The sequence below is a fragment of the Panthera uncia genome (assembly GCF_023721935.1).
Source record: "Panthera uncia isolate 11264 chromosome B3 unlocalized genomic scaffold, Puncia_PCG_1.0 HiC_scaffold_1, whole genome shotgun sequence".
NCBI classification, from domain to species: domain Eukaryota; kingdom Metazoa; phylum Chordata; class Mammalia; order Carnivora; family Felidae; genus Panthera; species Panthera uncia.
In genome coordinates, this window is record NW_026057582.1 from 117,386,945 (window position 1) to 117,411,485 (window position 24,541).

The 24,541-nt window shown below is 36.3% G+C and overlaps 1 protein-coding gene across 4 annotated transcripts in view; it reads right to left on the reverse strand.

Annotated features, from left to right (window-relative positions):
• GABRG3 (gamma-aminobutyric acid type A receptor subunit gamma3) overlaps positions 1-24,541 on the reverse strand; it is a 711,486-nt gene that overhangs the window by 80,093 nt on the left and 606,852 nt on the right. For all 4 annotated transcript variants that reach the window (XM_049613938.1, XM_049613937.1, XM_049613936.1 and 1 more), the window contains exon 6: positions 8,912-9,049. In XM_049613938.1, the coding sequence (XP_049469895.1) occupies positions 8,912-9,049 (138 nt within the window). The remainder of the gene's footprint in view (positions 1-8,911; positions 9,050-24,541) is intronic.

Consider the following 24,541-nt stretch of genomic DNA (forward strand, 5'->3'; position numbering starts at 1 on the left):
AACTGGAAACATTGCAACATAAGAATGAGATTGCCAAATAAAGAAATTCTTAAAAAAAAACTATTCGTAATTTTTACTTTATTTTGTAAACACTCATTCTACTAAGGAATCAATTTCTTGGTTCACATAATCTGGATTCTGCCAATAATCAACAACAATCTATGATAATTGTTTTCAGGCTATAATTAATGCCCATCAATGGCTAACAGTGCACATAACGATTATTAATTAATAAACATATGTATTGGAATATTTTTTACATGTAAAGAATGTTTTCATTACAGGTATATTATACGCAAGATTGACTATGGTTCTAAAACTTTTTAAAAGTATAAGCTCAGGGGCGCCTGGGTGGCTCAGTTGGTTAAGCGTCCGACTTCAGCTCAGGTCACGATCTCATGGTCCGTGAGTTCGAGCCCCGTGTCGGGCTCTGGGCTGATGGCCCAGAGCCTGGAGCCTGCTTCTGATTCTGTGTCTCCCTCTCTCTCTGCCCCTCCCCCGTTCATACTCTGTCTTTCTCTCTGTCTCAAAAATAAATAAACGTTAAAAAAAATTTTTAAAGTATAAGCTCAGATTTAATCTAATTTTCTTATGGCCACAGTATTGGTAAAAATAAATAATCTCACTTGAAGGAAATTAGTATTCCTCATGATAAAAATTTAAATGTCAAATAAATCTGCAAGCTTCCTGTGGCAGAATGCAATTCTTCCTTTCCTCTCTCAGAGTACATGTGAGAGACACATCTAAATATTCCATATTTTCCAAGTAAAAAGCTCAGTTATTGACTAGTATGTTGCTTTTATGGGGCTATTCTTTTTTTTTTTTTTTTTTTTTTTTTGCATTTTTCCCTCAATGATGACATTTAGTATTCAATAAATCTTCAAATCCCCAAAAAACAACATTATTATTATACCCAAATGAAATGCCCAAAATGATGTTTTTTCAGATTAATAATGCTGCCCAGGAAGTTGTTGGTTATTCCATGAAAAAAGTATTTTCTGGTATAATCATCTGAAAAGTGCAGAATTAAACACAGACTGATTTATTTAACACAATTCTACCTTGTTTAGACACACTGGGCGTCTCCAGGAGGAGAATGCAGTATGCAGTGTTTCCTAATTTATTGCTGCGGTTAGGAAACACTTCTGCTAACACTGATGTTGGTATCTTGTAATATACTGGTGACCTATAGAAAATGGTGGGGAGGGGCACCTGGGTGGCTCAGTTGGTTAAGTGTCCGACTTCAACTCAGGTCATGATCTCATGGTTCATGAGTTGGAGCTTCGTGTCGGGCTCTGTGCTGACAGCCAGAGCCTGAAGGCTGCTTTAGATTCTGTATCTCCCTCTCTCTTTCTGCCCCTCCCCCACTCGTGCTCTCTCTCTCTCTCTCTCTCTCTCTTTCTCTTTATTTATTTATCAAAAATAAATAAACATTAAAAAATTAAACAAATAAAATGGTGAGGAGATGCTGAAACACCTGATCACATGTGAAGTGCCAGAAATAACCTCTTCCTTTACCTCTGTGTTCCTGCAGCAGTTGATGGGACACATTTATATTGAAACATTTCTCACTAAATTCTAAATCCTTGTCCTTGCAAGCCTGGGGACTCACTAAGATGAAGAAGTGTCCAGAACATTTTAGCTCTTCCAGGAATTGTTTTGCAATTAAAAGAGATATTAGATTGTTATTAGATTATTGAATCTATGAATAGTAGTTAAAAGTACTTTTAAGACAACAAAGTTTGCATAAAAATATTAAAGAGGAAATCAGCCTATTATGAGCTCTTTCACAGCTTCCTAAATATATTAGAGTTATCTGTCTTGATATTTTAACAGAAAGATTACTTTGCATTTAACACTTCTTCGCAACATAATCATCCTATGTCTATAAGGGTTGTTTGGGGTTCTAGAGAACCCAAAGCTTTTCAAGATAAAGTAGTGTGCCCACAGCAAGTTATTGGTGGAACTGGAATGCTTTGAAGCCCACTCTTCTATGGCAAGAGTAATAGTGTGTGGGAATTGTGAAATCTAGATGAGTTAGTGCATGTAAAACATTTAAAATAATAACTGGAATATTACACATGAGCTGGCATTATTTTTTTAAGTTTATTTATTTATTTTTGAGAGAGAGAACAAGATGGGGGATGGGGTACAGACACACACACACAGAATTCAAAGCAGGATCCAGGCTCTGCACTGTCAGCACAGAGACTGTCATGGGGCTTGAACTCTTGAACTGTGAGAACATGACCTGAGCCAAAGTCAGACACCTAACCCACTGAGACACCGAGATGCCCCATATTAGCTGGCATGATTATAGTCAAAGTCATCCAGCTCATTGTGCTGTATTTGAGATTGCCTAATTACCAAACTGCTCTATAGGTCTTTGGGGAAATGTTTTACTCAAAGCCTTACAGCCAGATGCCAGAATGGATACTGCACAAAGTCAGATCCCAGGAATCTCCTTGGAAGTGCAAGTGAAATCTAACAGCTGTATTCCCTTCTGGCAAAGAACTCCATGGGCTAGGACAATCAGGGAGGGATCCAACCTCAGGCAGGCATTATTCCAAAAACTATTTGATCTAGACCTGTTTTTTTTTTCAAGTTTATTCATTTATTTTGAGACAGAGCATGCACACATGTGCAAGTGGGGAAAGGGCAGAAAGAGAAAGAAAGAGAGAGAGAGAGAGAGAGAAACCTAAACAGGCTCCGTGCTGACAGTGTGGAACCCAACATGGGCTCCATCTCACAACAATAAGACCATGACCTGAGCTGATATCAAGAGACAGATGCTTAACCAACTGAGCCGGCTAGGTGCCCAGATCTAGATCTGTTCTTATGGGTATCACCTTTTGGGTGTGACTAGTTATAGACACCCTTCAAGCATGATTCTACTGCAGAAAAATGGGCATCAACTTGTTCAGCCCCCAATTCATAGGTAAGAGATAAGCCTACTAGATTTGGAGTCATATCTGCCATTGAGGAAACTTAATGAGAATTTTCATCTAGAATATCTGAGCTGGTTTCATTATTCCCTTCAACACATGTCCAATCCTATTGTAGTGATGTGATCACATATTGCTCCAATATGTTTTACTTCATTCCTCTTTGCTTTTGGTATTCGTCGTATCCTATATACACATCACTTACTCGACTTGTCCATTTGACTGACAGAAAGTCTTTTAAATATAATACTTCCTTTTCTTTATTTTCTCTTCTTTCTGATAACACTCATGACCTTTCCTAGACTCATACCCACCTCCTAACTGATATCCTTGACTCAAATATTTTCCTCTCTATTTCGTTTAGGAGAACATCACTAGGAGCCAAGAACAGTCTACATGTTTCATATAATTAGCTAACAACATAGACAATAACCCCTTAATGTAATACAACAAAAAAGATAAACTTAATAAATACATAAATTATATGATAGATTATATCAACTAGTGAAGGCAGAGATTGCTCATAGGGTAGAATTCAATGAGAAGATGATTTTTGAGCACAAACTTATAGAACATAGGGGAGTTAGTCATGCAGAAATCCTGATGAAAGGCATCTAGGCATAGAACAGTCTGTCAAAAGTCATATAGTGAGAACATGCTTGATATGATGGAAGTGGAGTCAGAGAGAGTGCTTGGGTGAGACGTTGGGGGCAGAACATCAGGGGGTAGATCTTACAGGGCTTTGTAGGCGATCATAAAGACTGGCATTTGCTCTAAGAAAGAAGGGGAGTCATGAAACAGTTTTTAGTGGAGGAATGTTGACTTCAGTAATGATATATCACTTTCTTGTGGACCATAGGTGGGCAAGTCTATAATCAAGAGGATAAATAAGGGGGGTAATGCTCTAATTCAGGAAATAGTTGATGGTGACTCAGATCAGGATAGTAGCAATGCAATTGGTAGGAACCATCATATTTAGAATATTTTGAAAATATAGTCAACAGCATATGCTGATATTTTGGATTTGATATATAAAAGAAAGGGAGAGTGGATGATCCTGGAGTTCAGGCCTGAGAAAATGAAAGGTCACCACCTGGTAGGGAAAAACTATAGCTAGAATTGCCTGTGTGTGCATCAGTTTGGGACATGCTAAGTGGGACTGGTCTCTGAGACATCCCAGGGGAGATCTTGAACATGTAGTTGGGTCCAGGAGGCTGGAATTTATGAGATATTTGATCTGGAGCTGGAGACGTAAATTTTGGAGTTCACACTACAGAAACCTGGATGAGACTCAGAGGAGTGAGTATAGATAGAAAATGGAGTCCTGGGCATTCCCAGAAAAACAGAATGTGGAGAAGATGGAGGTCCAACACAAAATGTGGAGGAAGAGACATCAAGGGGAGGATAATTAAGAGAGGTGTGTCCTGGAAACTAAGGGAAGAGGTAAGAGGAGTCATAGAGAGAGAAGGAGGCTTAGCATTTTAGAGGTCCCTGGTGACCTTGCTGAGAATCGTGTTGGTGGAATAGTGAAGAGGAAAGTCTGGCTGGGGTGGGCTCCAGAGACAGGCATGAAGGTACTGGGTCGGTGAGACTAGAGGACTCTTTAGAAGAGTTTGCTGCAACAGGCATAAATAGGACAGTAGCTTGTGGAGGAATCATATTCTAGATATTCCCCTTCATATCTACCTTATACTCTATTCCACCTGCTTTATGCCCAGGAAGCTTCTGCCTGGACCACACCATATAATTTCCGTGAGTTTTGGCTTCTAGCCCTTGGGGAGAAGGGACAGAAAATATGAGGTAAAGGAGGTTAAGACAAATATTCCTAGGATCCTTTCCTGCCTCAGTGCTGCAGTTCAGCTGGATTATCTGCTGAAAGTGATACTAGCTGCCATACAGCCCTTTCACTGCAACTATTTCTCAAGATTCTAGTAACCACTCCCCTTTCTTGCATCTTCAGCTAAGTGGTAATAGCTTCCCAATATCACTAACTAGAGATTACTGCAATATGTCTATATTAGTTTCCTATTGCTGTTGTAACCAATGACCACAAACTTAGTGGCTTGAAACAACAAAACATTTTTATGTTATAGTTCTTCAGGTCAGAATCTGATATATGTCTTGCTTGGCTAAAATTAAGATGTCAGTAGGGCCATGTTCCCTTCTAGAGGTTCTAGAATTCATTTCCTTGCTCTTTCCAGGTTCTAGAAACTCTCACTTGTCTTGGCTCATGGCCCCTTCCTCCATTTTCAAATCCAGCAAAATTGTACCTCTCTGAGTTTCTTCCACAGTCACATTGTCTTCTGACTCTCTTCTTATCCCTCCTTCTTTCATATTGAACACATCTAGATAATCCAGGATAAGCTCTCAGTCTGAAGTTCAGGGGACCACCAACCTTAATTCCATCTGCCACCTTAAGTCTCCTTTGTCAAGTAACATGATGTATTCACAGGTTCTGGGGAGTAGAAAATGGACATCTTTGGGAGCCATTATTCTGCCTACAACAATGTCTTATTTAAATATGGCATAAGTCCTGCCAGCAAGATTGTATATAGTTTCTACCCTTCATTATCTTCTTCTTAATTACCCAGTTTGTGTGTGTCATTTTTTTTGCACACTGGAGACCTGACTGGAAACCAGTCTTTTTTTGCACACTGTAAACCATTTTTTTAAAAAAGATTACTTAAATAAAAGCTTGTTTTTAAGTAGATGGTAGTAATGATCAAGCAGAAACTAAAAAAAAAAAGTGTGTGAGAGAAGGAGATGTGTTGGAGCAATCTCTTGTATAGGGGAAAAGAAAGATGACCTGGTACATATGTAGGTAAGCAATGGGAGTTCATCTGCAGCACTATGAGGGAGCGGTTGCAAGAGGTAGGCAAAGGTGTTGGACATCCTCTGAATTCCTCAATATTCTAGGAACAGTGAAAAGCAAGATCATTAGTGGAAAGTAAAGAATGAGGTTGGGACAAAGAGCAAAATAGGAACTGGCCATTCAAGAAAGTGGAAGAATAAATAGACTCCAGTGTAAATTTTAATGGAGGTGATATTACTCCTGTGGGAGTGAAATTCTTTTTGGAGGGACAGGTGACAGTCTTTGATATTGCTATGTGTAGTCCTCCAAAAGGCCATAATACATGAAAATATATACAAGCATATCATTAGTATCAGTATTTCTAAGGGAGGTAGTTAAAATATATATAAAAAGACTCCTTAGGAGAAGTGATAATGAATAAAAGATTGAGAAACACCGAGAACAATGTAATATGATAACCTTAAAACCCTCTTGAAATTCATGGCCAACAACTTCAAAAGACAGTAATGATGAAAAAATAACATGCTTTTATTTATTATTTTTCCTCCATAATGCTGCATGGGTGTGGTTTGGAGTGGGTAGAGGGTTGGGTTTCACTAGGGTTGGATTGTATGCAAGAAAAGGGGGAAAAGGGAGCTGAGAGAGTGTGTAAAATTGATCATAGTAACTTTTCCAGGATTTTCCACTGGGGAAATAGGATATAGAGCATTCTGGTCTGCTACAATAAGCATTGGAGTGTGGCAACCACCTTGGGCCCACGAGACGTTTAGAAATGAAGAATGAAAATCCATCATTTACATCTCACTCCCATATTACACAGCATCTGATTTATTAGAGGCAAGTGAGTTTAATTTTTTAATATAGATTAATTTATTTAGAATACATTTTGTTCTTATTTTCTAAAGGAAGGGGTGATTTATAAGATTCAACATAATATGAAGTTCAAATAAAAACAGAAGTCAGAGAAGAGCAGGTAGAGAACATCCATCTATCAATGTCAATACATTCATTGACTTCCTGGAACAAGTAAAAAAAATTCCTGGGGAACTGTCATTTCTTATAAATGACAGCCCTAAACATTGCGTAGAATTTAGCTTAATATAATGTCTATTTGTTATGCTGGTGTATAGATTCTTGGTTTGTTCATAAGCCTTTAATGTCTACCATGTTTTTCTAGCGAGACTGAAATCTTCTTGCTGCCAGTGAATGTTTTCCATATTTGTTTAAATTGGAACAGTAATGTGATAGCACTCCAACCGGTCTTAAGGGTTAACTTACTTCAAAGTTAGGCACTCTTTGCAGACCTAAGCCCTTTAATATGTAGTAGAATTTACTTTCCCTGAGATTTGCAGACCCCTGACCTTAAAGAGTGAAGGATGAAACTTTCCCAGAACTTAAGTCCTCACTACATTTGAAAACAGCTGCCACTGATACCAACAAGTCTGTTCAGGGTCACGTCGACACAGGGGACACAGGACTAGCCGCCAGGGCACCTGCTTTCCCACACACAGACCCCTCCCTTTTCCCATGCCTTCCCCTTTAAAACCCTCTGGCTTCACCTGGATGGGGAAGATGGTCTTTGAGATGTTTGTCAACCATTTTTCCAGGTTACAAGCTTCCTGAATAAAGCAGCATTTCCTCTCCCACAATCACTTGTCTCTTGAGTATTGATTTTTGAGCAGCAAGTAGCTGAACCTAAGTTTGGAACCAATTCTCTGTCTGGTAACAGTAACACCTAGCACATAATTGCTCAGACTATTACCTTGACTCCACAGCCCCCTCTATTTGCTACTTCCCTGTGCTGATATTCTCTTAACAGTGGATTTCAAAACTCCTGGGCCAGTTGTGTTTTAGTTGCCTTTGGATTTCCTATCCTTTAACATCATCTTTCAGAGAACAAGAGAAGAAAAACAGCATTGATATTTGGCACTTAAATGCTAGGACAACTCTCTCATTTAGTTACCCTCCTTTGGGCCGCTTTATACCCAAAAGGTCTGCTAGTACATTTCAACTTTTCAAGGAGCAGAATTACATTCTTAATGTAGGTGACTCATAATTGGGAAAAAGTCTCTCCAACACATTTCCCTTCTTGCTGCTTCCACAGCTTATTTAAATAAATTATGATCTTTTATTCTTTTAACTTTATCATTGTCTAATATTTAAACACAGACACCATTTCTCACCTTTACCACCATGACACCTGTAGGGAAGTTTTGATTTTCTCTGTTAATCAGGGATTTTCAGACTTTTCTTAATGTGGAAATGTTCTATATTTTACTATTCTATCAAGAATTCAGACTCCCCTTTAAAGGTATTTACCTCTAATTATCAAAGTTTATATCTTAATCTTAATCATCAGTGAAAAAATTGTTATGGAGTTTTAAGTGCCAATAAACTATTCACATTAACAATAAGATCAGTAGAAAAGCTGGCTTTAAAGCCATATGCACCCCACACCCTGGAAAAAGTAAATCAATTGCAAAATAGTAGGCCATAGGCATAAGTAAATACTGAAAACAAACAAACAAAACCCCCCATAAAACAAAAATCCCCAAACATCCAAATACATTAATAGATGAATCACTTCTTTTCATCTTAATATGCATATGAGTCATTTAATGAAATCAAATTGGTGGATTATTATTCTGTTCAATATATTGGAAAAGAAATACAAAGCTTAAAATAAAGTTTAGAGTAAAGGATACGAAAAAAACTAGAAATTAAAATGCAAAGGGCATTTCACACCAGCTTCTTTCATGTTGAGATTATCAATAATATTTTATTATGTATGTGGAAAGTTATACTCCCATCATTACTAAAATCAGTTTATATAAATATGGTCAATAGTTGGAATCCTAGTTAAGCTTATGGACATGATGCAAATACAGCCTTAATTAAAAATTTTTGATTAAAAAAGACCATTCTAATCATCCTTTTCCCATACCAATTAAAACTTTAAAAAATATTTTCACTTTTGAATTGGTTATTTTTCCTCAAATATCACTTGAGGTATATGATTGCCCTAATATAAGTAGTTAAAGCATATGCATGATGGAATTCTACATTAAGAGTCTGATTATATGTAGCCTTAGGAATGAGGGAAGAAAAGTCAGTCTTTTTTTTGAAAGTTATACTTCCTTAAATTAAGTCCTACCTGCAGATGTTGTTACAATTTCTGTAGTGTTTCTGAGGCCCATAAAGTCAAACTGATAAAGCCGCCAGGATTTCTGATCAGCTGCCTCAACTGAATTTTTTCTCCATCTGTAAATCATTTCTTCTTTGGGGTAGCCATCTGAAAATATAGAACAAATGTTTACCCTTGAAGATATAGGTTTATAAAACATTATAGTCAAAATTATAATTCTGATCATTTGACAGAAGTTAAAATTTTAGGTCATATTTGCTCTCAAAAATTTACTCAAAGGCAATAAAACTCAAAAATTAATGGGTAAAGGCCATTAAACTCAGAGAGTTCCTGCTGCAGATCTTCATGATCAGCAAGATGTTCACAGCCAGAAGCCTGGTCATCATCTGTGTGGACCCAGCATATAACGGGGCTGTCTTTGTTTCTTTAAGCTTGGAGAACCCCTTTTAGTCACCATAAGCTGTGGTCAGCTTTCAAAGAGGGAAGATGCTAGTCAGAGTGTCACTAGTTTCCAGACTCTGAGATCTAACTATCTGATCTACATCACCTTCTCTCTCCCCAAAACTTAGTCCATTCAGATCTCAGGAAAAACAAATTTAATAAGGCAATCATGCCAGGATTCCAGAGGTTAAGTGACTCTCAGTCCTGCTTTGACTTTTATTAGAGACCAATGCTCACCTTATTAAATTCTCCAGGAAACAAGATGCTAGTGTGTTTCTGCTGCCTTAAACCTAGTGTGGCAACCTGCTCAGAGCCAGGTGTCATGGACAGGTGCTGTTACCAGGGCCCTGTGGGGTCCCTGGTCCAAGCAAGAGTTTGCCCCAATTATTGCTTCTCAACTCCTCGATCCCCACTTCTGAACAGCACTTGGACAACACTTAGTTTTTGGAGTACTGTCCTGTCTCCAGGCTATATAACAAGGTTTCCCCATAGGGCATGCCTCACCTAAGAGCAGGCCTATATCCCATGTTGTTGCCCAACACATGACAGCATTGGTATTATTAGCCCTTCACTGATTCACATAGACACTGCTGGCATGACTGTCTGTGGTAGTAGGAAATGTATGCACTAGCATCCTGAATATAAAAAGCACCATACTGGTGCACACATACTAATACAAGCATATTAATAAAGTGATTGAAAATTTCTAATTAAATATTGCAAAGATCAGTTTGCAAAACCCTTAAAGACAGTATGCATTCTTGGTATTTTCCCTTCTGCCCATCATTGTTAACTTGGGGCCCTCATTAAAAGACTAAAATAGATCACAGGTATGCCCCCTTCTTTCTGATTGTGTATTGTTCTGTGAAATTATTGTCACCAATTCTGGGATAATTGCTCTCCTTTAACTTGACAATGTTGATATCAAGGCACTGAGACTCAGCTCCAGACATTTCTATGAAGTAAACAAACATTTTACTTGGCCATTAGTCACTGTCCTGCTTGCTTTATCTTCCTATCAGGCTGTCATAAAGGACTTTATGCTACAATTATTTCTTTTTAACTTGTTTTATTAAACAGCTTTATTGAGGTGCAATTTGCATACATAAAACATGTACAGTTCAGTGGTTTTTAGTATATTCTCAGAGTGGTGGAACTATTTTCATAATGTAATTTTAGAATATTTTCATCACCACAAAATGAAACCTCAGATCCACTAGCAGTCACTTCCCATTCCCCTTGCACACATCACTAACATCACTTGTCTCATCCAGTCCTTGGCATCCACTAATGTATTTTCTGTCTATAGATTTGCCTGTTTTGGACATTTCATATAAATGAAATCATACAACATGTTATCTTTTAAACTGACCTCCTTCAGTTAGTGTAATGTGTTCAAGGTTCACTCATATTGTAGTCCCTGTGAGGTTTTCACCCTTATTTATCACCCAATAATATCCTACCACATGAATATACCATATTTTGCTTATCCATTTGTCAATCGATAGGTAGTTTGCTTGAATCCACTTCTACAATCTTATGAATAATGCTGTGATGAACATTTGACATTTTCTAAATAATTTATTCAAGACTATTGTAATACGAAAATGAAGCTCCATCAAAATAAAGAACAATAGGGTTTTTTAAAGCTAAGGTGAGCAAGTGAAAAGCAATTAGAGAATGTTAGGAAGAGGTCTTAGACCACCAGTGTGCGCTAATAAACTTCACATATCTTTATGATGAGAGGTAGTTATGCAACTTGGAGCAAAGCCCTGCCGAAGTTAGGCTATTACCTTCCTACAGAAACTAGGAGATTGGGATACTTTCTTTCTTGAATATATTTTAAAGAGATGGTTCCCAGATCCTTGAGAAAGACAATTTCTATTATGAAACTAACAAGATCCCTTTAAAAAGACTTACATCTTAAAGGGTCAGAGAAAGAACTTATAACTACAATTTTTTTCTTTTTTTATTAAAAATATTTTTAAATGTTTATTTATTTTTGACAGAGAGAGACACACACACAGCATGAGTGGGGGAGGGGCAGAGAGAGAGGGAGACACAGAATCAGAAACAGGCTCCAGGCTCTGAGCTGTCAGCACAAAGCCCGATGCAGGGCTGGAACTCACAGACCGTGAAATCATGACCTGAGCCTAAGTCAGACGCCCAACCAACTGAGCCACCCAGGTGCCCCACAATTTTTTTCTTTTAAAGTAAATGCTGTCAAAGAAGGGAGGCTAGGAGCCTATCAGGAAAAGGGCTGCGTGAAGTTTAGTCAAGGTGAGGGGTACTTAAAGCATTTTGGTCACTAGGAATCCTCAGCATGGTGTACAGTAACCAAAATAAAAATTTTGCTGCTATTGTCCTATTTCTCTGCTTGTCTTCAAGGCAAACCTTCTTGAAAGATTTGCTTATCATCATTGTCTCTGATAAATCACCTCCTGTTCACTCTTCAATACATTCCATTACTCCACATCTGATACTCTCCTGTGACTGGTCAACATATTGCCAAATCCAGTGTCCAGGTTCTCCTTCTGTAACTTACTTGATCTCAGCAACGTTCAATAGAATTAACTCCTTCTTCTTGAAACTATATTCCCTTGCCTTATGTTGTTTCATCCACTTCACTGGATGTTCCTTTTCTGACTCCTTTGCTGGTTTCTCCTCTCTGATGTCTGAAAGTTGGCGTGCCTCAGGGTTTGGCCTGGACTTCTTCCTTTTTTTTTTTTTTTTTTTTTTTTTTTACTTTTGGAGAACGTATTCTCTCTAGGTAATATTTTTCTGCTCCATTATGTTAACTACCATATTTAGGCTGATGACTCCTATGTCAATGCCTTAGTCTTGACATTTTTCTACGTCTCAAGAATCAGATATCCAGCTCCCTGCTTCTCATAAGATATCTAAAAGCACTACATGTTTAACTTCTTCCAAAGACAAGTTTCCCTTCCCTTAACCTAAACTTGCTTCTTTTCCATTTTTCTACCTAAGCAAATGGCAGTATTACCCACCTAATTATTCAAGAGTTATAAACACCTATGTATGAGATTTTGTGCTGTTTGTTTTCAATTTACTTTGGGTTTATGAATAGGAGTGGAATTGTTGAGTCATAGAGTAACTATATTTAACATTTTTTTAAGTTTATTTATTGGGGTGCCTGGGTGGCTCAGTCAGTTAAGTGTCCGACTTTGGTTCAGGTCATGTTCTCACAGTTTGTGAGCTTGAGACCACCTTGGGCCCCACATTGGGCTCTGTGCTAACAGTTCAGCCTCTGTGCTGACAGCTCAGAGGCTGAAGCCTGCTTCAGATTCTGTGTCCCCCTCTCTGTTCCTCCCTTGCTTGCAATCTCTCTGTCTCTCTCTCTCTTTCAAAAATGAATAAACACTAAATTGTTTTAAGTTTATTTACTTATTGAGAGAGAGAGAGAGAGAGAGAGAGAGATACCATGAACATGAACAGAGAACAGGGGAGGGACAGAGAGAGAGAGAGAAAGAATCCCAAGTAGGCTCCCAATGTTAGCACAGAGCCTAAAGTTGGGCTCCATCTCATGAATCATGAGATCATGACCTGAGCTGAAATCAAGAGTTAAATGCTTAACCAACCAAGACACCCAAGTGCCCCTATATTTAATGTTTTGGGGAAACTGCCAAACTGTTTTTCAAGGCAATACCTTAAAATCCTACCAGCAATATATGAGGGCTCCAACTTCTCCATAGTCTTTCCAAAATTTGCCAATATCTGTCTTTCTAATTATAATAATCACAGTGGGTGTGAAGTGTACATGGCTGTTTAATTTTCACTTCCCTAATGACTGATGATATTGAACATCTTTTCATGATTTTATTGGCCATATATATGTCTTCTTTGGTGAGGTATTTAGATTTTTGGCTCATTTTTAAATTGGGTTATTTGTTTTCATATTGTTGAGTCTTAAGAATTATCTATATAATTTGGGTCAAATCTTTTATTAGGCATATGTTTTACAAATATTTTCTAGTATGCTGTGGATTATCTTTTGATTCTCCTGCATTTTTGAAGAAGAGTTTTGCTAGTTCTAGAATTATTGGTTGACAGTCTTTTACCTTCAACATTTTGAAGGAAATTTTCTAATCATCTTCTGGCCTCCTTGGTTTCTATTGAGAAATTGTCAGTTTGACTCTGATGTGGAAAGTTACATATCTCTTTGAGTTGTTTATAATTTGTTGAGCTTCTTTAGGTTGCTAGCTTTTCAAATAATTTTGGCCCTATTTCTCTGCTCTTCTCCTTTGAGACTTTCATTAAATGTTTATTGGTAATTATCATGATGTGCCAATGGATGTATGAGTTTCTATACACTTTTCTCAACTCGGTCTTCATTTTGTTCCTCTTACTAGATAATCTTTACTGGCCTATCTTCAAGTCTGCTGCTATTTTCTTCTGACTGCTCAAATCTGTAATTTGTAGCTGTCTAGTGAATTTTTTCTTTCAGTCATTGTACTATTCAACTCCAGAATTGGAATTGATTTATTTTTAATAGTTTCTACCATTTTACAGATATTCTTCATTTAGTGAGACTTAATTATCATACTCTCCTTGCCCTTAATTCATCGGACATAGTTTACTTTAGTTCCTTGAATGCATGTAGAAAAGCTGACTTAAAGTTCGTGTCTATTACATCCAACATCTGGGATTCTTCAAAGATTATTTCTATTGACAGCTTTTATTCCTGTGTATTGGTATGCTTTCCTATTTCTTTGCAGGTTTTGTAATTTTTCATTGGAAACTGGACATTTTAGATAATGTATTATAACAATTCCAGTATCAGAATCCTCTTTTCACTTAAGGGGTGGTTGCCGTTCCTGGGTTTTTTGGTTTCATGCTTGTTTTTCTTCTTGTTAATTTCCTTAGTGACTCTTCTAAACTAATTTGTAAATCTGTATTCTCCACACTGTGTAGCCACTGAGTTCTTTAAATTTTTGTTGTTGATTTTATGCTCTTGTTTTTGTTTTTAAGCCTGGTCTCTCCTAAACTTCACTTTTGGTTTATTATAATTTAGTGGTCAGCCAGTGATCAGTGAGAAAGTTTCCTTAAATGTCTTGCCTGTATTTCTTCCTAATTCTGCTAAGGAGATCTGTGTGTGAAGGCATAACTTTAAACTTTAAACAGTTTACAGGACAGCCTTAGCTTTAATTTTCTGCTTACACAGTTCCTCAAAGCCAGAGGTTAGTGACAGGGCCTTCTCTATTCCTAGGTGTTTCCTGGGCATGCACACAGCCCTGCACAGATACACAACATTCTTATAGATCTTCAGGAATTTGCTGGAGCTCTTCAAAGTTCCTTGTAGTACAGGTCTTGCTTTAATTTTTTTTTTTGGCCTGGTCTTTTGTTTGCACTAATTAATATCACAAACTTAGGCAGATATAACATTGTCAGAAGATTTCCAATTTTTTTTCTATGATGCTTTAGTGATACTGAATCTTAAATTGATTTTTTTTTAAAGCTGAGCTGAGCTCTGAGTCAAATCAAATGGCCACAATACCTAGGGAATGAATTTTTTCATTTTGCTAGAATACTGCTAGTTTTGACAAAATATTGACTTTGCTTTTGGGATAAAATTCTTAACTGAGTACCCAAAGAGGTCCATCCTGTCCATTCATCGTGAGCCTGCACATCTTTCATAACTACCATGCCAATGAGCCTTCAAGAAGGCAGAGAGAAAGGGGATAACCCAAAGCTTACATGCATAGGCTCTATTATTTCTGAGATTCAAAAGTTTCTCTTGGATAGACAATTTGTGACTTTAGTTATTTATACTGTTTTGAAATTTTAGTTGCTTTGCTAGTATTTTCACTGATTTTATGGGGAAGTGGTCACTGAGATGCTTACTCCACCATTCCAAAGTTTATCTTCCATGCCATAATTATAACAATAATAAAGCAACAAATGATGGATTTTATTCATTGTACACCAATAGGCTCAATAGGATTTTTACCTATATTTTCCATTTAATATTAATCCTCTTCTGGACTTATCTGAACATTGTAAATATTAAATAACTTACCCAGTGCTACACAGATCACCTTTGATGAGCTGCAAAACAAACCTAGGTCTATACAACTTCTTGTATAGACTTCGTTCAACTCCATTCTACCTGACTTCTTTTACAACTTTCATTCTTATTTCTAATTCAGAAGGTCTCCTGTTGTATCCTCCCTTTGACAAATAATCAATACTAATGTGTTGATAAATTTATATGTAACATTTTCTGTAAAACATATTTACATTTAAATTAACCATAGTCTTCTGAAGATGTATGCAATCACTTGAAATAACAATGGTAGTTGGGATTTTATAGAGAAGGTAAAGTGGAAGAAAAATTCTAGTGTCTTACTTAGCCACTGAATTCTTTTCTATGCCTCCTTTTCCTACACATCATCATCATCAATATCATCACAATCATGGTCATGGTCATCATTATCTTCATCACAGTGATCATCACCTTTGCCAGTACTGCCACCACCACCACCATGACCATCATCAGCATCACAATCATCATAATATTGCTGTCACATATAACTGTAATTATGTGCCAGTCAATGTTCTAAGAGCCATGGGACCTTACTTGTAGGGGTCCAAAGTCCTGAGAGGGACATAGAAACTTTTGTTTTTGGATAATTTTGAATCATTTAGAGAAGTCCTTCCATTCCCATTTGTTTCCTCCTTCTTGGTATTTTTGTTATGTGTGACATACTGAACCTCAACAACTTCATATTAGCAAATTCATCAATCATTTCTTTTTTAAAAATTAATTTTGAGAGAGAAAGAAAGAGGCAGAGAGAGAGAGAGAGAGATGGAGAGAGAGAGACTTCCAAGCAGGCTCTATGCCATCAGCACAGAGCCAGACACAGGGTTCAAAACCACAAACTGTGAGATCATGACCTGAGCAGAATTCAAGAGTCAGATGGTTAACTGACTGAGCCACCCAGGCACCCCTCATCCATCATTTCTATATTTACCTTTTTATTGAGGCTTAAGTAGTCCTTCCTTAAAAAAATGTTCAGATAACTGTTTCCAAATTTAATTATAATTATTTTATAGTTTTGTTATTACATTTTTATTAATTATTCTGAAATTATTTTGAGCAGGATCCTTCTACTTGAATGTCAGTTCTGTGTGTGTGTACGTGTATATGTACATGTTTGTGTGTGTGTGTCTTACTTCTGTACATATATATTAACTAATACTATTTGATAGAAATGTTTAAAAGAGAAACATGCCTTATGGTTACAAAAATAAAATTTTCATATCAACAAAGTTAATTACTAATCCTGCCAATCTGTCCAGCTGGCCCCATGTTGTAGTGATACTACTGAATCTTACATTAAAGCCATGACCATAGTGAATATGCCTGCTCTTCAGTCTCAGTCCCTGGCTCCCAGGAGGGAGACCCTCTGTTTGGATCCCATAAAACAAAGTATTTTCTAATTTTTGAAGCTAGAAAACAATATTAAGAAAAAGCTAAGTAAGACAAAGAAGACAGATTTTAATCTTGACATGCATTTTCTGTTAATTGTTGCTTTGTTGTTTCATTAAAACAAAGATATCTTGTTTTTAACCATCAGTTCTTTCACATACATCATGAGATCTAGCCTAATACTTACATTATAAGTTTGAGTATCATAGTTACTATAATATCTTACAGAAATAAAAATTCTAACCATAACCATATATTCCTCAGGAAACCAAATGTGAACAATCTCATTTGTTTCTCACTTGACTTGCTTTATCTGTTCATGGTGAAAACATAAAATTATTTCTTTTATCTTACTTTATATTGAAGTATATAAAAGTAGGCTTTTGATTTTAAAAATCTTTTTAATCACCTTATTATATTGAATACTTCACATATGAAAAAAAATATCAATGATTCATGGACCAGACATTTATAACTTCAGTGGATGGTCAAGTTTGTCATGAAGGTTATAGTTCCTTCTAGCACAAACTTAACAAACAACAATATTTCACAATTTGATAGCATTTTTCTCTGTAAAAGTTTCAACCTACAAGTTATAATTTTCAAAAATATGAGTATTTTTCTCCTTTTCAGTAGTGTCAAAATTTCCTCCAAAACAATTTAGTTACCATAGGAGAAAAATGGAAGATTGTAGAAAGAGTGCTTGTGTGAGAAAGCATCAGACAGGTGGACATACAGGGAGTCCTACGACACCTTTAACAATCAGATACTGTCGGTGCTACTCAAACCAGTCCAGAGAGTAGAAAATGAAGGAAAACATCCTAATTATTTTTATATAGTAAGTATAACAATGATATGCAGCCTGATAATGGATGCACAAGAAAAGCAAATCTCACTTACAAATATTGATGCAAAACCTCAAATGAATTGTTAGTAAACAGTCTCAATCAGCATATTAAACACATTATGACCTAATGAGATTAATAGGAAGGAAAGAGTGGAAATTCGTGAGCATAATCCATCTGATGTTCATCTTCATAGAAGGCAAAGACATTTGATAAAACGTAGCATACATTTGTGTTAAAAATATTCAATAAAGGAGAGCTTAAATGATATTTCATATATACCTGTATAAGTATATATACATTAGTATATACAGATATATATATATATATATATATGTATACTGTGTGTGTGTTACTAGAAACCAATAACTTAATTACAAAGAAAACACTAGAGACTTTCCTTTTCTTTTTAAAACAAGTAAATGTCCATTATCTTCACTATCACTTGCCATTATTTTGGATACATTAACCAAAATAGTTCTAGAAAAATAAATAAAATAAGAAGCATACAAATTAGAAAGAAAAATATGGTTTTGCATCTAGAAGACACAGAAGAATCAATGGATAAACTACCATAAATAATTTTTTAAATATCATAAATATAACTTAACGTTATATTAACTTATAACTTAAGTTACGTTATATTAACTTATACGTTATATTAACTTATAACTTATACGTTATATTAACGTATAACTTAACGAAAACTCACAAATTCTATAAGAAGCAGTCCATAAGTTACTACTGAGCCAAAAGTAAACTGAATAAATAAAAGACACGCCATATTCCTGCCTAGGGGGACTCAAAAACATAAAGGTGTTGATTTACCCAAGTTAAATATGTTCATTTGAAGTAATCTCAAGAAAGTTATTAGCTTTTTTTTCTTTCTTTTCTGTTTCCAGACAAGTTCGTTATCTATCAATATTACTTAGAATAATAATTAGGAATTACCTTACCCATGGGTGCCTGGGTAGCTCAGTCAGTTAAGTGTCCGACTTTGGCTCAGGTCATGATCTCACAGTTTGTGGGTTTGAGTCCCGCATTGGGCTCTGTGCTGAAAATCAGAGCCTGGAGCCTGTTTCAGATTCTGTGTTTCCTTCTCACTCTCTGCCCCTCCCCTGGTCCCGCTCTGTGTCTCTCTGTCTCAAAAATCATAAAATAAACTTTAAAAAATTAAAAAAATACCAGGAGAAATGCAATGAAGGAAACCAGTTTTTCTTAGATTATTAAATATTATTAAATAATAAAAATTTATGTTTATAAAATGTTACAAAGACTACACCAAACTCAATTTTTCTTTAGCATATAACAGACCAAGGGAACAAGATAGTTGAGATTCTCCTGGAATTAGTATATGATAAAGACAACAACTTAAATTAATAGGAGGAAGTAGGAGTTTATGATCTGTGGAAGCCATATGAGAAAAGTATAAATTTAGATGCATTTTATACCATCCTCCATAATAAATTCCAAGAGGATCAGAGATCTAAAAAACCCACAAAAATACTAGAATAGAGATATGAATGAATTTCTTTACAACTTTGGGTTAATAAAAAATTTCCTAACAATGACTCAAAATCCAAGAGCAATTAAAAATGTATTTATAAAATTGGCAACATGAAAAAAATGATTTAACATAACAAAAACTATGCTTTAAGGAAAGTAAACATGACAAATAACAACTTGAGAAAATATGGTTAATATATCACATAAAAAGGATTTATTATACTAATAAAGAATGACATATAAAAATGAGAAAAATTTAGGCCAAAAATCCAATAGTAAAATCTATGAATAACTAGTTAACATTAAAAATGGACCATAAGTTGATAAAAATGCCAAACTTCACTCTAAATAAGAGAAAGGACTAGAAGCTGTTGGGCACCAACAGATTGTACTGAAAATTGATAAATAAATGGCAATATGAATTTTTCCAGGTGCTTTCAAAGGACTGAATTTTAGCTAAATAAATACCAATTAGGTAAAGTTCATTTTTACAGACAAACCACAGCTAACAAATGCAGGAAAAAAATGGCATAATTAAAATATACTCCTCTGTAGCCTCTGATGGATCTGGGAGTCTGTCTCAGCATCACTAAAGAAGGTCAAGCAGACATGTTACTTCTGCCATGATGTAATCAGAATTACACAGGATGGCCTATGAAGTACTCTTCAAAAGAGTTGAACCTAAAAGCTCACTAAAGGTCTAGAGCTACCAGTTGTAAGAAATGTGGGGAATACATGACACCATGAAAATATAGCCAGCTAAATCTAGGATGTGTGGAAGTTGGCAGGCAAGATGGCCTCATTTCTGCCCAAATAAATAAAGGAAGCTTGTACTGACTAAAATAAACTTGAGAGAAATATCAATCAAATGCAATGTGTAGACCTTAACTGATACTGATTTGAAATGACTGTAAAAAAGACACCTGGAGAAACTGGCCATGGATTGATTGAGTGTTATATGATATTAAAGAATCACTATTAACTTTGTGATAATGACACTGGATTAGCAGAGGTGCATATCTGTTAGAGGAAGTGTTTATTGGAGAATCCGTATGTTGGCTAACATTTACTTAAGGTATTCTTTAAAAAATATGAGACAGATACCCTAAACCAAAAGAGCAAAATGTTGATGTTGGGTAACTAGCACATGGGGTTTCACTGTACTCTTTTTCTCTATTAAAAAATAGAAAGGCCGAGAAAATGTTCATGCAAGTTGCAAACTAAAGCTTATCTTTAGACAATAAAATAGCTATTAGAAGTCTAAGAGGGTTATCAAAATAAAAATATATGAGCAGTCCAAAAACAGTACCAGCGATCCTACACACTGGATTCAGAGTCTGCCATATATGTGCTTTAAGACTTTGATCCCATTAAGTGAGACACTTCCCAGGTTTTAGGCTCCTAATTTGTGAAATGTGAAGAATGTGGATAGGATGCCTACCTTTAATAGTGTAGTAGTACTGAAAACTGCACATAATTCCATGTTAAGGAGTGAATGTGTCTCTTGCACCCCACCAAATTTATATGTTGAAGCTCTAATCCCCAATGTGTTGGGATCTGGAGGTGAGACCTTTGGAAGGTAACTAGGTTATGAAGCTTAAGCTCTCTTCATGGGATGTCTTTATAAGAAGAGGCACAAGAAAGACATCTCTCTTTTCCACACATAGGGACACAGTAGACAGATCTGCAGATCAGGAAGAGGGCCCTCAGTAGACACTGAATTTCACAGCATTTTGATCTTGGACTTCTAGCCTCCAGAACTGTCAGAAATACATGTTCGCTGTTGAAGCCATCCATTTTACAGAATTTTATAATAGCAGCCCTAAGAGATAACATAAAGTGCTTAGCAGTGTTCCAGGCCATGGTAATTACAAAATTAATGTCGATTTTAGTTTTTATTGTATTGCCAAAAATAAAACTCATTCAAAATACTGCATTGAAAAGTTTTTTCCCTCTCTGAGCTGTGCAGAGGCTCTCCCTTATGTGTTCCAGTCTTAGGTGGCTAAAGGAGGGAGGGTTGGGGGGAGGGTTCAATGATTAGTAGCTATGACAACTGTCAACATGTTTGATCTTGGAGGATCCTCTCTTGCACACCCCTCTGGGTCCCTCTTCTTCCTGTGCTTCAGCTTAGGTTAAAATGGGTCAAGAGGCAAAGCCTTATATAAGAATTACACTCTGCACAGCCTTTTGTCTAAGGAAAAGTTGTATTTGCTTTGAACGAAGAGAGTTAAGTGGTAGCTCCATGTCTGTTGCATTTGATCTACTTTGAGAAAGGTTTAGAGGGAAAAGAGGACTGATTTAAAATATGCAGTAAGAAGCTGCTTTTAAATTTATTTTTGTTTCTATGAAAGAAAACATAAATTCCATTTTGGCAATTGTGATAAATTTTTTGTCTATGGTTGTTGATGTGCCCAAGTATAACTATAATTTTCCTGATGCTAGGAAAAATATTATTTTTTCAATTAAAATGCCACAAAATGCTGCAGAACTTCAGGCAATGACAAATTTATTACTGTCAGGGTAGGAGGCCACAAAGATTAAACAATATTATAAGAGCTATTGGATATATTAGTGGTTACTGGATATTGTAGGGGCTGCTGGATATTGTAGCATTACTATGGTTTGCTGCCAGATCACAAAACTTTATGTTTAAACATAATGACAGATTCTTCCTCAAAATTCTTCATTCAGAGATTTCTCAACTCAGTGTAGTCCAGCAGCATCCAGTGACTATTAATTATTAAATAAGTGTCCTTGAATTGAAGCTTGTAAGTTATTACTTGGTCTAAACACATTGTTTACCTTGTTTATAGACAGCAAACAAGCCACTCAATCTCTTGGTGGCCTTATCTCTTTTAATATGATGCAGTAATCTAAGACAGTGTTTTTGGATTTCAAAATAATATCCAGGATTTTTTAATGAAATATAGTAGAATAGAAAGAAGCATATCATATGGCATCTTATATAGTCCCCAGAAATATTATTTTGTGTTATTTTCAATATGTGTATGTGTCCTGAATCTGGAATGGAAAATGTATTTTACAGGGGGGCTTGGTGTGAAAGGTTGGAAAGATCCATCTAGAGGTGAATTTGCAAGTTCAGTGCTTTCAGGAGCAGGAAGGATAAATGAGGGAGGCCATGAGGTGAACTGGGATGAGGGGGTACAGAGACCTGCAGCACAGCCCTATCCAGAGCAGTGCCTACTTTGTGAAACTGCCCAGAGTCACAAAATATTTTGGCCGTTAAAAAAAAAAAAGCAGAAATATTTAATTTTGAAAAAGAAAATCTACTGGCTTCTAAATGTTTACAACTAACTCTTTTTTTCTTCTTTTTTTTAAAAAATAAACAGTTTGTCCATGGGATGCATGTTGCGCTTTAGGGCATCAGTTGGTACAAGGTAAATGTTTTCAAATTGTTTCCCTTGGTAGACAGCAGTCTATGAGGAGTTAATAGTCAACCAGAGACCCTTGGGCCTATGTTTATATTTTGTATTACTTTGAGGGTTTCATAGCTTTTAAAAAAGATGAAAACACTGGCCTGGATGTAATATCTTATTCTCTTTAGTGATTCTCAGAAGAGTGTCATTGATCCTTACTCCCACCAAATGGAAGAAAAATGGGTCCAGTTGAGGTGTGTAGGAGCTAGTGTGGCCATATGAGGTTGGCATCCCACCCACTAAGTGAATGGGACCACATCTTCTTATCACCCTTGCTTGGTGCAGTCTGGGAGGCACCCATGTACTGTATGTCTGGGAGTATGTGTGTATGTAGATTCCAAAGTCTTCCAAAGTTTCACCTACTCACTAGTTATAAAAATGTAGCTACTTACAAAGAATTACTCATTCATAAATTTTAAATTATTAGCTGTGTTGTACAATTTTAATATCTTAAAATTTTTTTAAAAATAAAAATAAAAATTTAAAAGCCTACTAGCACAGAATGGGAGAAAATATTTGCAAATAATGCATCTGATGAGGGACTTGTGTCCAAAATATATAAGAACTTTTACATCTCAACATTAAAAAGACAAATAGTCTAATTAAAAAAAAAAACAGGCAATGGTTTTGAATAGATTTTCTTTCAAGGAAGAGATGAGTGTGACCAAAAAGCACATGAAAAGATGTGCAATATCATTAGTCATTAGGGAAATGAAAATCAAAACTAACATGAGATACTGCTTCACATGCACAATGGTGGATACAATTAAAAAAGAGAAAAAAGCAAGCGTTTAAGAGGATGCAGAAAAATTGGGACCCTCAAACACTGTTGGTAGGAATGTAAAATAGTGCAATTTCTATGGAAAACAGTTTAGCATTTCCTCAAAATGTCAACCATATATGCCACTTCAAGGTATATGCCCAAGGTATATGCTTCAAGGTTGGTATGTTCACACCAAAACCTGGATGCTAGTGTTCATAGCAGCAATAGTCATAATAACCACAAAGTGGAAACAACCCAATATGTACCAACTGATTAATATAAAAACAAAACCACATATTGTATGATTGTATTTATGTGAAATGGCCACAATGGGCAAACTAGAAAGGCAGAAAATACACTAATGGTTGCTTAGGGCTGGCAGGAGGAGAATGGAGTGACTGCCTAATTGGTGCAGAGTTTCATTTGGGGTGAGGAAAATATTTTAAGTTAGGTGGTGATGACAGTTGTGCAGTTCTACGAATACACCAAGCACTGCTGAAATGTATACTTTACATTGGTGAATTTTGTAGTATATGAAATATAACTCAATAAAGGTGTTATTTAAAAAAAATCTTGGGAGTACCATAAATACTGAGTGCTCATACCTCCAACAGCTGTTTGGGAGCACCAATGCATGAGTGAAATTAGTCCCTTTTACACTGACAGCAGGCTGCATGTGAGTGATTTGAATAAAGATGCAACATGGGGTGCTTGGGTGTCTCAGTTGGTTGAATGTCCAACTCTTGAGTTCGGCTCAGGCCATGATTTCACAGTTGTGGGATGGAGTCCCACGTCAGGCTCCATGCTGAGCGTGGACTGTGTTTAAGATTCTTTCTCTCTCTCTTTCTCTCTCTCTCTCTCTTTCCTTCTCTCTGCCTCTGCCTCCTCTCTAAAATAAAAAAAAAAGTTAAAAAAATTTTTAATAAAGATGCAACAAATTTCAAGTTGTAGTTATGAGAAGGGGCTTGTGGATTTGGTGATGTCAAAATTGAGCCCACTCCCTAGGAGGAGGGCAGAATATGGAAATTTGTTGAGTGATGTAGTAAACACCTAGCTTTTCATGAGCAGCAGAGGACCTATTACTCTTTTTTACCTCATTTTCCTGAAGAGTTTCTAAAGTGCAAAGCCATCCCTCACAATCCCAGAGAGAAGTACTCAGGAACATGGCTCAAGCCCTGTGCACAGGTGTGAAGTGCA